We start from the raw sequence: 13,817 nt of genomic DNA on the forward strand, positions 1-13,817 counted from the left end.
GAAGGGAGAGAGCGAGGCAGCGGAGAAGGGAGCGAAGCCTGCCTCAGTGGGCTTTGCTCCCTTCTCTGCTTCGCTCCGGTCTCAGGAAGCCCTATTTTTGCAGGAATCTTCCTGCAACAGGCCTCTAGATTCAAGATAAAAGTAATAACATTGAAAACTCTGTAAATACTGAAAAAGGAAAAACAAGTCACATAACTTCATCTATCTAAAATAATTTAACATAACCCTTTAAATAATTATAATTACACCAGACTATGATTTCATCTGCTCTTTTTATACTTAATATGCCCTTCACATTTTCTAGTATAAGTTCCTTATAAATTTTTACTATCACTAACACTGCTTTAATGTTTATAATTGTTTCATACTATGGATTAATTCTTTAGGAGAGATTCCAAAAAATAAGACAAAGAGGATGAATCATTTTATGGCCCTTAAAAGGGCGTGTGTTTTTTTTAACCCTTAAAAGTTTTAAATTTGTTTTTAAAACATAATTGTCTCCACTTAAAATGCCACCAAAAACATTTAAGACTACATTGCACCAAGCTCTCTCTACACAGGATATCATAAGCTCTCTATTGCTAATTAAGTGAGCAAAAGATGATACACTTTGCTGTTAATAAATGTTAAAACTTAACAGGGATTGTCCTTTTTTCAAAAATGTTTTAATCTGTTTTCTTGTCAATAAAAATAAACATAATAAAGACATTAACAATTTGTTACTTATAATTTCTTACAATCATGTTTCCTAGGTAAACTAAAAAAAAAAAAAAAAAAAAAAAAGGCTATTTAAGTAGTAATCCAACATATAACTCAAATGATTAAGTTCATTGACCATCTAACAAAATAGTAACTGGCAACAGGTCAATAAGGGAAAAGAAAACTAGAATCTATTGATTCCATACTGACCAGGCAATATGAAATATGTTTACATATGTTATTGCATTCAGTCCTTACAACCACCATATGAAGTCTATATAATCTCACTCCCACGGATAAGGAACTTAAGTCTCAAAGAGTTACTTAAACTTGACTATGATTACACAATTGCAAGTGACAAAGCTAGAATTCAAGTACTAACAACTAACATTTATTGAGCACTTACCATGTGCCAAGGGCTGTTCTAAGTTTATTATATGTATTAATTCATTTATTCCTCCCAACAACCCTGCAAAGTATATTATTAGTATTATCCTCAGTTGACAGATAAGGAAACTGAGGCACTGAGAAGTTAAGTAACTTGTCCTAAGTTATGAAACTAATATTGATAGACTTTGGATTTTAACCCAGGCAATCTGACTCTAGAACTGAATTTTTAAGCACTACACCATGCTGCCTCTCCAAGATTCAAATCCCAGGTGTTTCTGAGTCCACTAAACCAAAATATTTGTCAACTTGTAATTAATATGCCTTAGAAATCTATTGGAAAAACAGTGACTAAAAAAATATTAATCTAAATAAACTCTTATAAATACCTTATTTTTAAAAAATATGCATTTCAAAGGACTATTTTATTTTACATACTAAATGAAGGCAGAAGACTTGATTCTATACTGCAGCAATTTTCAACCTTTTTCATTTCATAGTATACATAAGCTAATTACTAAAATTCTGCAATATGCCAAAACAGTTATTTTTTGCCAATTTGTCAAAAAAAAAAGGTATATAATTTTGATTCAAGAACACTGGGTGGCTATTGTGTTGGCTGTTGTCATTTTTTCATTTGACAATCTAAAGGAAAGAGGTCAATAACTAGTCAGGTATTGCATGTTTTAAAAATTCTTGCGGCTCACAGGTTGAAAATCACTGCTATATTGTATTAAGTCACCAGTGACAAGCAATCCTAATTTGGAGAAATATAGTAGACTACCAAGCAACTCCTGTAATTATAGTAGTATCGGCATAAACAGTGGTGAATATCAATTAAGTCTCAATTAACATAATAAGAAAAAGAGGTTAGGCAAAATAGTAGATTCCACATCTAACTTGCCTTATGATAAGTTCTCTTACAGTAGTCTTTTTCCTAACGTACCTTTTCTTGCTGCAACTTTAAGAGCAAGCCACGCTGCTTCTTCCGAAGTGGGGGCATTTTATCATCTTCTCCTTTGTCTCTGAGATGTCTGCAAATATTTCCCATCAAGACAAAGATTAGATTAAATTTCTATTCTAATGTCAATAATTCCAACCACTAAAGTCTCTAAACCAATTAAACATTTTCAAATGGTGAAAACAGTTGTTCCATGCAGCAATTCCTATCCCAACAATTATTTCACTGCACAAACAATATATGCAAACTACATTGTGTTCTTTAAAAAAAAAGGTTTAAGAAATTTATAATATAATAAGGGAATTAAGTATAAAATAACAACATAAGAGTCAGTTAAGTGAAAAAAGAGAAATGCAAAGAAAATGTTATGTGAGTAGAGGGTCTTAAAAGCAACATGATTCAAATATGGCAGCCATATTTCTAGCTTATGAAACCGGGTTGACCAAATCAAAGAAACAAAATCATCTTTAAAAACCAAGCATTTGGTTTTAATGAGAAAAATTAAACAGTGAAAACTATGTTCACTGAAAGAACTTACTTTTTCTGATGCTCTAGCCAGGCTAATTCAGCCTTAGTTTTCTCCTTCAAGGCTTTTTCACGGAGACGCAGGAGTGAAGACTGGTGAGCTGCCCTCATTTCCTCTTCTTTCATATACTGTCGAACCATCTCCATAGTAAACTTAGAAAAGCTATCTTGTCCTCCTGAGAATGGCATGCTCAGCTCCTAACACAAAGAGTTTACTTTGAATTTATGATCATCTAAACCAGAGGTTCTCAACCTTCTTAATGCCGCGACCCTTTAATACAGTTCCTCATGTTGTGGTGACCCCCAGCCATAAAATTATTTTCGTTGCTACTTCATAACTGTAATTTTGCTACTGTTATGAATCGTAATGTAAATATCTGATATGCAGGATGTATTTTCATTGTTACAAACTGAACATAATTAAAGCATAGTGATTAATTACAAAAACAATATGTAATTATATATGCGTGAAAAGGGGTCGCGACCCATAGGTTGAGAACCACTGATCTAAACCTTTTGGAACATAATTCACTTCACTAAAAGAGGTATGCAGAAAAAAAAAAGAAACATGCACTTATAAAATATTATATAAATAAAAAGAATTAAATTAAAAATGTTGCCAACTGCCCAGCTGGTGTGGCTCAGTGATTGAGTGTCAACCTATGAACCAGGAGGTCATGGTTCAATTCCCAACCAGGGCATGTGCCTGGATTGCAGGCTCGATCCCCAGTAGGGGGCACGCAGGAGGCAGCTGATCTATGATTCTCTCTCATCACTGATGTTTCTCTCTCTCTCTCTCTCTCTCTCTCTCTCTCTCTCTCTCTCTCTCAATCAATAAAAACTTTTTTAAAAATATTGACAACCATGTAGAAAACATTATTCAAAAAAGGCACGAGCCCTGGCCAATTTGGCTCAGTGGATAGAGCGTCGGCCTGCAAACCAAAAGGTCCCAGGTTCGATTCCAGTAAAGGACACATGCCCAGGTTGTGGGCTCCATCCCCAGTGAGGAACTTGCAGGAGGCAGCCAATCCATGATTCTCTCTCATCATGGATCTTTCTATCTCTCTCTCCCACTTCCTTCCTCCCTGAAATCAATAAAAAAACAAACAAACAAAAAAAAAAACGAGAGGGGGTAACATTCATCTACTAATTTATTCAGCCATTAAATTTTTTTAAAATATATTTTTATTGATTTCAGAGAGGAAGGGAGAGGAAGAGAGAGAAACATCAACGATGCGGGAGAATCATTGATTGGCTGTCTCCTGCACGCCCCACACTGGGGATCGAGCACACAACCTAGGCATGTACACTTGACTAGAATCAAACCTGGGACCCTTCAGTCCATAGGCTGATGCTCCATCTACTGAGCCAAACCAGCTAGGGCAGCCAGCCATTAAATTTTAACCAACAACCACTGTAAGGCTGGTACTGCCCCAGGGATATAAACATGGTAAGAATTTGTCTTTACTATCCATAAGGTTTACATTTTAGAATGATATAAATATAAATTTTTAAATAAAATTAAAATTTTTAAGAGTGAAACAAGTAAAAAAGCTAAAGAGATAACTCTGGTTCAGACACTCAAAGGCCTTAGGAATAAGTTTGTATTCTACTTTGTAAAGAAGGCAAAGCCTAATTTTATAGCAACAATGTAACATAAAATTGGTATCTTAAGAAAATCATTTTGATAGCTAACAATTGAGTTCAAGTACAAAATGTATCCTCACAACTTTAAGAGAACACATTCACAACTACTTATGAAGCATCTCTATAGGTACACTGAAACCCACCTTGGCAGAAGACAGTGTAGTCTTTTCTGGGGAAGTTTCTTCATCAGAGTCGTCATGATGGTTTCTTCTCTTTTCCAGGTTAAATCTGCGATGACTCTCAGAAGGCAGTAAAGATCGAAATGATTTTTCTTCTATTTCATCTTCTGTCATGGATTCATCAAATTTCAAAGAATATTCTGTTACAATAGAAGCTGAATCTAAAAGAATATGGAGCAGTAGATTTTATCATTATAACAGTTTTCAGTAGATACTCAATTAGTGGCAGCTGCTGCCTCTTTATGAGACAATATAATAAACTCATAACTAATCACTAGCAGTAAGCATGAAATAAACAAAATTCACTTATTTTACAAACAAGAACTCTAAAATATCTAATATTAGTACAAGAAATATGGTAAAAGTGTAATGTACTTAATTTACAAAGAGCTCCTATAAATCAGTTAGAAAACTAATACCCTATAGAAAACTGAGAAATGGTCATAGGCTATATTCCATCTTGGTATGGGGGGGGGGGTGTTTAGTTGTGGCTGATGTCTATGTTTAGTTTACTCTTTGTGATGTATGATTCTAGGGTTTTGACAAATGCATTGCACCAGACAGTGCATACAACTATACAAACATGCAATACCTTACATAATAGTTGTTTCACAGTAAAAGTTCTGTGCTATGTATCCACTTTGTAGTCAATCATTCTTCTTCCACCTAACACCCGGGAACCATTAATCTGTTTTCCATCCCTGTCTTTTGCCTTTTCTAGAATTTCATATAAATGAAATCATACAATATGTAATCTTTGGGGCTTGCTTGCTTCTTTCACTTATTAAATTCACTTAAAATGCAACCATGCTGTTGCATGAAGCAATAGCTTCTCCCTTTTAATCACTGACAAATATTCCAATGTATAGATTTACCAGTCTATCCATTCCCCTCATAAAACATCTTGTAGCTTTCAGTTTTTAGCAAATAAGAATAACAGTGTTATGGACATTAGTGATAGGTTTTTGTGTAGACATACGCTTTTAAATCACTTGGGTAAATACCTAGGCACATGATTGCTGGGTTCTTATAAAATACTGTGAAAATGTCTCCAAAGTAGCATTCTGTACTCCCATCAGCAATGAATGCAGGTAAACTCGTGTTGCTCTGCATTCTTGCCACCCATTTGTTGTCAGTTTTTTGGATTTTAGCCATTCTAACAGATATGTTGTAGTATCTCGTTGTGATTGAATTTTCATTTTCCTAATGACACATGATATTAAATACCTTTCCTATGTCTATTTGACATTTGTATATTTTCTCCAATGAAGTGACTATTCTTTTTTAATTGGGTTGTTGGGTTTTAAGAGTCCTTTAAGATAAGAATTTTGTGGCAAATTCAGTCTCTAACTTTCCACCTTCTGGCTCCCCAAAATTCATTCCTTCTTTCTTGCAAAATACATTCACCCCTTCCCAAGGGCCTCCAAACCCATTCCAGCATCAACTACACATTCAAAGTCTCATCTAAATGTCATCTAAGTAGATATGGGTATCATTCATCCTGAGGCAAAATTCCTTTCTAGCTATGAACCTATGAAACAAGGCAAGTTATATGCTTCAAAACACAATGGTCGCATAAGAGTAGAATAGACAATCCTATTCCAAAGGGAAAAATCCAAAGAAGAAAGGGGTAGTAGGTCTTCAGCAAATCCAAAATCTAGCAAGGCAAATTCCATTAGCTTTTAAGGCTCAAAAATAATCACCGTTGGCTCGATGCTTTGCCCTTCAAGCCCACAGAGGTGGCAGTCATGCTTTCTACACCCACTAGAGGGCTTTGCCCCTCATCCCTGAGTGGTAGCTGCACCCACTTGGCCAATGGCATCAGCTTTGCTCCTGAGGCCCTGAGCAGGGGCAGCTTGGACAACTGAAACCAAGGAGCGGGCCCCACCCTCTGAAATCAATGCGTGGACAGCCTTATACTTCAGCCTTCGTGCTCTGAGCCTGTGGTGGCAGGGGCTACCCCGCTGATACATAAATCAACCTCAGGATCAGTCTTCTATTTTCTTGAAAGATAGGCATGTTCACAGCTGGGTAGCTCTACTGTCTTATCCAGGGGAATCCCAGAAGTCTGAAAGTCTTCCTAAATTTCATCCCTTCTCTTGCCCTTCAATCCAAATTAGCAGTGTCTCTGCTGGAATAGTCCTAGCTTCTGTTGAGATGGCTGATTAAACCCAGGGGTAATCTCTTTATGGGGTGACTGTCAAGTCACACCCTTGGTGTTCTCTCCAGAACATGTTTTCTCAGTTTTTACAATATGGATAGGCTGAGAGTTTTCCAAATCTTCAAGTTCTGGTTCTTTTATGCTTAACAATTCCTTCCATTTATCTTTCCTCTCACACTTTACTCTAAGCAATCAGGAGAAACCAGGCCATGACTTCAACACTTAGCTTAGAAATTTCCTCAGCTAAATACCCAAGTTCATCACTTTTTTTAAATTAAAACTTTATTGTTCAGATTATTACAGTTGTTCCTCCCCCCCCCCATAGCTCCCCTCCACCCAGTTCCCAACCCACCCTCTGCCCTTACCCCCCCACACTGTCCTCATCCATAGGTGTACGATTTTTGTCCAGTCTCTTCCCAACCCCCCACATTCCTTCCCCTGCCGAGAATAGTCAGTCCACTCCCTTTCTATGCCCCTGATTCTATTATATTCACCAGTTTATTCTGTTCATCAGATTATTTATTCACTTGATTTTTAGATTCACTTGTTGATAGATGTATATTTGTTGTTCATAATTTGTATCTTTACCTTTTTCTTATTCTTCCTTTTCTTAAAGGATTCCTTTCAGCATTTCATATAATACTGGTTTGGTGGTGATGAACTCCTTTAGCTTTTCCTTATCTGTGAAGCTCTTTATCTGACCTTCAGTTCTGAATGATAGCTTTGCTGGGTAAAGTAATCTTGGTTGTAGGTTCTTGCTATTCATCACTTTGAATATTTCTTGCCACTCCCTCCTGGCCTGCATAGTTTCTGTTGAGAAATCAGCTGACAGTTGTATGGGTACTACCTTGTGGGTAACTGACTTTTTTTCTCTTGCTGCTTTTAAGATTCTCTCTTTGTCTTTTGCTCTTGGCATTTTAATTATGATGTGTCTTGGTGTGGTCCTCTTTGGATTCCTTTTGTTTGGGGTTCTCTGCACTTCCTGGACTTGTAAGTCTATTTCTTTCACCAGGTAGGGGAAGTTTTCTGTCACTATTTCTTCAAATAGGTTTTCAATATCTTGCTCTCTCTCTTCTTCTGGCACCCCTATAATTCAGATGTTGGTATGCCTGAAGTTGTCCCAGAGGCTCCTTACACTATCTTCATATTTTTGGATTCATTTTTCTTTTTGTTTTTCCGGTTGGGTGTTTTTTGCTTCTTCGTTCTTCAAATCTTTGACTTGATTCTTGTGATCCTCTAGTCTGCTGTTGGAACTCTGTATAATATTCTTTATTTCAGTCAGTGTATGCTTAATTTCTAGTTGGTCCTTTTTATAACCTCGAGGATCTCACTAGATTTCTTGAGGGGCTCACTAAATTTATTGGCGGTTTCTAGAAAATTCTTGAAAAACCTTGTAAGTGTGGTTTTGAACTCTATATCCAGTAGTTTGCTTTCCTCCATTTCTGTCATTTGTGACCTGTTTCTTTGTCTCCGCATTTTGGCTGCTTCCCTGTGTTGATAGAGTGGCTTTCTGTGCTAGGTGTCCTATGGGGCCCAGTGGCTCAGCCTCCCCAATTACCTGAGGTGGACACTCTGGGTGCACCCCTTTGTGGGCTTTGTGCACAGTCTTGTTGTAGTTAAGCCTTGATTGTTGTAGGTATCATCGGGAGGGACTGACCTCCAGGCCAACTGGCTGTGAGAATCAGCTGTGTCTGCAGTGGGAGAACTTCTGTGCTGGAGACACCCTTCTGGGGCAAGACTTGCTTCAGTGGGGCTTTGGTGCTGAGTCTTCCCCGAGTGTGTCCCTTATGGATCTGAGGAGTTGTAATCTGGATGGTCCCACTCTGACCCCTGGGTACACTGGCTCTTGGATCTTTAAGGAGGTGCTAATTTAGCCTCTGCCTGAGGCTACCCAGCAGGAGCTATGGAGAGATCTGCAGATTCCTCTTCTTTGTTTGGGGTTTGGAGGTGCGCAGATGAGGCCCAGCTGTGAAGCATTGTAAGCTGCTGTGGGACCTTGGGCCTCCTTTTGGAAGTTCTGGGTCTCTCTGAACCAGCTGCAGTTTGTTAGGTACTTTTTAGATTGCAAAGGGCCAGGCCTTTCATATGCAAAAGCCTCTGCGCACAGCTTGGATGGGGCAGGGTCTCAGGGGATCAACAGGGCGGAGCAAGCAGCGATGTCTGCTTCTCAGTCCTACCCTAAGAGGCCCTGCATCTCAGTGTCCCGGTAACTGCTGCAAGCATCTCTGAGAGAAAGCTGCCCTCGAGTTCCGACTGATGCCAGACAGTCCAGTTTCTCCCCGTATGAGTCTGGGTCCCCAAAGACTCGCCCGGAACTAGAATTCAGAGCTGTCTGGAGCTTGAGACTCCCTCCCGATTGAAAAAGACAACCGTGTCCTCATTTGCCAGTCCTTTCCACATGAGCCTCGGTACCTCTGCACTTTACTTCCGCACCTCCTTTGAGTCTCAGTGTGCTTTTCTCTTTCCTTCTAGTTGTAGAATTTCCACTCAGCCAGCCTTCCTGTGGTTTTGGATGATGTCCGTTTTGTCTTTTAGTTTTATTTTTGAAGTTGTGCGAGGCAACAATTTCCGGTGTTTACCTATGCTGCCATCTGGGTTTCTCCTCCAAGTTCATCACTTTTAACTTCCTTTTTATTTTTTCTTTTAAAAAAAGAATTTTTATTGATTTCAGAGAAGAGAGAGGGAGAGAGATAGCAACATCAATGATGAAAATCATTGATCGACTGCCTCCTTCATGCCCCCCACTGGGGATCAAGCCCACAACCTGGGCATGTGCCTTGACTGGGAATCGAACCGTGACCTCCTGGTTCATAGGTCTACACTGAGCCACTGAGCCATGCCGGCTGGGCTCATCAGAATCACCTTTAATGTCCATATTCCTACCAATAGGTCTGCAAAAGGCAATATAGGCTTTTTCTAGGATGTACCCCAAAACTTCTAACCTTTACTCATTAGCCAATTCTAAAGGCATGACCACATTTTTAGTATTTGTTATGGCAGCACCTCACTTCTGGGTACCTAGACCTAAGGCTATCATAATTATAGACAGCTATATCTAGATATTATTTTCATTATAAAATGTACAAAAATATTTCAAAGGGTTCCAGAAGCCTCCCAAAACAAATAATTACACATATATGTGCAAGGAAGTTACCTTTCTCATCAGGAAGAGATGGTACACTGTCACTTTGTAGAGAATCATCCGCAGCAGTCTGAACCTGTTCATCAATAGAACTCTCCGTCTTTCCACCGTGAAGTTTCTTCTCATTTTCCTTAGAAGATGGAACTGAAGGACTTTCTTGACGGCTGCTACCACTACTACTTCTGTTTATGAATATTATAGAAACAAACAAAGAAGGCAACAAAATAAGGATAACTTCAAAGTAAACTTAACTGGCTAAGGAACAGGGGTTATGATCAAGATACAAAATGATAAAAGATGTAATATAAAGCATAAAAATAATAAGTAGACATAAGCCCGAGAAGAAACTTTTAGAAAGGATGAATAGGAGAGAGGAAGGTTTCACATTTAAATAGTCATACTGGGCAACCACTCTTCTAAGGCTCTCACACTCATATTTCCTATCATTTTAAAACCAAGCTACTGAACGAGCTTGCATGGCTCAGTGGTTGAGAGTCAACCTATGAACCAGGAAGTCACAGTCTGAATCCCGATCAGGCACATGCCAAGGTTGCAGGCTTGATCCCCAGTGTGGGGAGTGTAGGAGGCAGTTGATCAATCATATTCTCTCTCTCTATCTTCTCTCTCTCTCTCTCTCTCTCTCTCTCTCTGTTTATCTCTATCTCTCCCTCCGCTTTCCTCTGTGAAATCAATTAAAAAACAACAACAATATTACAAAGAAAGACCCAAGCTACTGGGAAAAGAGGCTTCTACTTGGTATTTCCACCTCCCTACTGTTCATCAATATCACGATTTACCACAGTCTGCTTCAACCCCAACTACTCTACTGGAACTACTCTTCTAACCTCTACCTAAACTCTAATTGCCAAATCCAATAGAATATCTATGACCTTAGATGGTGTTGACCTCTATCGCCTTCTTTAAAAGTTCTACTCGCTAAAGCAAATATAAGTAAAATGTTAACATCAGGGTAACCTGGATGAAAGATAAAGTATAAAAAAACAAATTTATACAGTGCTTATATAATATAGGTTCTCAAGGAATGGCAACTATATTGTTACATGAAACAACTGTTTTACAAATCAGCAAATTAAATGGGGAAGGTAAAACTTTCATTTAAAGAAATGAAATTGAGAAGTAAAAAAAAAAGCAACTATCAGCTACTTATCATACTTTACTACATCAAACTCTTTTCAGAATGTACAAAATATGGTGCAAACTGCCATTCTCTGATACATTATCTCAATGCGTTGAGACTTTGTCTCCTGGCAATTGTTAGTCTGGTTCAAATAAACTCACAAACATTAAAACAAAACCCTCTTTTCACCTTCTATCATGATTCTTGTATCTTGAAGACTCAGAATAACTATCATATGAAGAATACTTCTGATGTTTTGAGTCAGGGGTTCCTTCATTATTGTGGGAGAGTGAAACAGATTGACTTTTCCTGCAAAAACAAAACAAAACTTGTTCAACATTTAAAGTCTCTAATAGGAGCAAGATTTTAATACTGCTCAACATTATTAGATAAAACCTTGAATGAACAGGAATTATGAAATAACTTACAAAGTATTCGAAGGCATTCATTTATGAAAAGGTTGTATAACACACTAAAGAGTATCTTCTGCCCTGGCTGGTGTGGCTCAGTGGCTAGTGTTGGCCTGCACACCAGAGGGTTGTGGGTTTGATTCCCGGTCAAGGGCACGTACCTGGGTTGCAGGTTCAATCCCCATCCCGTCAGGGTGTGTGCGGGAGGAAACCAACAGATGTGTCTCTCTCAACATCGATCTCTCTCTCTCTCTTTCCCTACTCTCTCCCTTTCACTCTCTCTAAGTCAATGAAAAAAAATATCATCACTCCTCAGATGAGGATTTTTTTTTTAAAAAAAGAGCTTTTTCTTTTTTATTATGAGAAATAAGCAAAAATCACCCCAAGTATCAATGAATGTGAATAGACTTAAAATCTATGAATTAGAGACAGTCAAAATGTGATGTAAAAGAAAGAAGACACACACAAAACATGATCACATTACCCAGCCCTGCCTAAAACACTCTCTAATGACTTTTCACTGCACTAGAATAAACAAAATCCTTACGGTCTGCAAGGCCCTACCATATCTGATCCCTGCATCATCTACCATTCTCCCCTTTGCTCTCTGCCTCCAATCCCATTGGTCTTCCTTCCTTTTCTCTTCCAACCTTTACATGTATTGACCTGTATATTCTTTACCTCCTTTACAACACCAACTCCTTTTCATCCACTGTATCTTACCATAAGCTTTACTTCTTCAGGAAAACTTTCTCTGACCTCCTTGTACCCACAGGCTATTCAAATTCCTTTGTTCTGTATCTCAGAGACAACGATCCTTTCTTTCATAACACATACCTCAGTTTACAGTGACCATTTCTTAAGTGACTATTTGAATAACATCTACCTTCTCCTCTAGACTGTATGCCCAAAACTGTATTCCCTGCACCCACAATAGTGCCTGGAACTCAGCAGATACTCATGACATATTTGCAGAATGACTGAATATTAACCTATCTGTTTCAGCTCTGGTCCTCAGTTGCTTCACGAAGTCTGAAGCATGTGTCCGCTGGTGGTCATACAGCGTTGGTAGGGGAGCTCCTGAAGCAGTAATGGCATCTGATATATGAGTTCGAGTCAACTCTGCCATCTAAATATGAACACACAAGCCAAAAGTGATGAACTAAGAGGGAGCAGAGCATCTTGGAAGATCAGTGGGTTTAGAGAGAGCAAATTCTGCAGTAACAGGTAAATATTATGGGCAAATAATTTAGTCTTTTTAAGTCTCAACAGCTTCCTTATAAAAATAAAGAGATAAATACAACATGATTTCTAAGGTTTCACCCAGCTATAACAATCTACAAATTAGACAGAAAACATTTAAGTCATATAATGAGCCAAAGTAAACCAAAAATTCAATCTTCCTTCAAGAATCAATTCAATTACTAGTTCCTATCTGAGTCTTTTCTGAGCAACGTGAGTATGTTTTCCCTACTCTTAGCCACTACTGCCACTGCTGCGTGTGTTATTCATTTTGTATTTTTTTCAACCACTGTCTTGATGACCTGAAGTGTTTTTGAAATCTTTGTTAATGTTGTCTAAAATTTTCCAGAGAAAAGAGATGCTACTTTATATTTATTTGCACAATTCCACAATATCTAACATGTAGAAGGTTCATAGCTTATTAATAACAATCATTTCACAAGCAATCCTAAATTGTAACTGCTTAAATAAATGAAACTATATCTATCGCTTATGATATCCTATATAGAGTAAAAACTATTTCTAGCTTTGTCCTTGGCACTAACAACACTGTAAAAGACACTAACGACCCTGGGTAAAAATGAAACATCTTCATACAAAGCAGACCAGTGGCTCCCTGGACTGAGGTTGGGGACTGACTGCAAAGGGGCATGGGAGATCTTTTTAGAGTGTTGGAAATATTGATTATAGTAGTGTTGATAGGGATGGAAAGATAAGCTTTAGAAATATACAGATACAGGTATCTACATATTTGTCAAAAGTCATCAAACTATATCCTTATAATGGGTACGTTATTTTTTTGTAAATTATTCATCAATAAAATTACTATCTTTTTAAAAAGCTTACTCAAGGGCAAAATTTAGAGTTCTTCATCTTTTTTTTCTGCCTCTATAAATTCAAATTACAAGACACTGCAATAAAAGGCCAGTTATTCAGACTGACTAGAAAGAATGAGGAAGAAAAGGGTTCCCAGCGGCCCTCACCTCGCAGATCTGGCGTGCTGCGTCTGTGGTAAGGCGCGCAGTCTCTGTCTGCTGAGCAGCTATTTTACAAGTTGCTTCCTGTAGGACTTCAGTTACATCCCGTTGTGATTTAACCACCTGCTGTAATGATTCCGCATGGACCTGTGCATAAAAGAGAGTAAAAAGAAAACTTTCGTCATGTCGCAGAATTTGTAAGTTTGTTTCATGGATCAAAAGAACAATGGGTTTAAAATCTGAAGTCTTAAGAAATCACTGCTGAAGTTTAAGTCTTAACTCCACTGGTTAAGAGTTGACGTGACTATAGATAAGCAACTACCATGTAGTTACCTCAGCTTCCACTTAT

The 13,817-nt window shown here is 38.1% G+C and overlaps 1 protein-coding gene across 6 annotated transcripts in view; it reads right to left on the bottom strand.

The window, feature by feature from the left end:
• The window catches only part of CEP350 (centrosomal protein 350), a 124,564-nt gene that overhangs the window by 48,056 nt on the left and 62,691 nt on the right, over positions 1-13,817 (bottom strand). For all 6 annotated transcript variants that reach the window (XM_036344490.1, XM_036344492.1, XM_036344487.1 and 3 more), the window contains exons 19-25: positions 13,475-13,615; positions 12,242-12,378; positions 11,029-11,148; positions 9,714-9,883; positions 4,363-4,559; positions 2,586-2,770; positions 2,033-2,120 (exon numbers count right to left, since the gene is read on the bottom strand). In XM_036344490.1, coding sequence (XP_036200383.1) covers positions 2,033-2,120; positions 2,586-2,770; positions 4,363-4,559; positions 9,714-9,883; positions 11,029-11,148; positions 12,242-12,378; positions 13,475-13,615 — 1,038 coding nt within the window. The remainder of the gene's footprint in view (positions 1-2,032; positions 2,121-2,585; positions 2,771-4,362; positions 4,560-9,713; positions 9,884-11,028; positions 11,149-12,241; positions 12,379-13,474; positions 13,616-13,817) is intronic.

This window comes from Myotis myotis, unplaced genomic scaffold (assembly GCF_014108235.1).
Source record: "Myotis myotis isolate mMyoMyo1 unplaced genomic scaffold, mMyoMyo1.p scaffold_m19_p_18, whole genome shotgun sequence".
Taxonomy (NCBI): Eukaryota; Metazoa; Chordata; class Mammalia; order Chiroptera; family Vespertilionidae; genus Myotis; species Myotis myotis.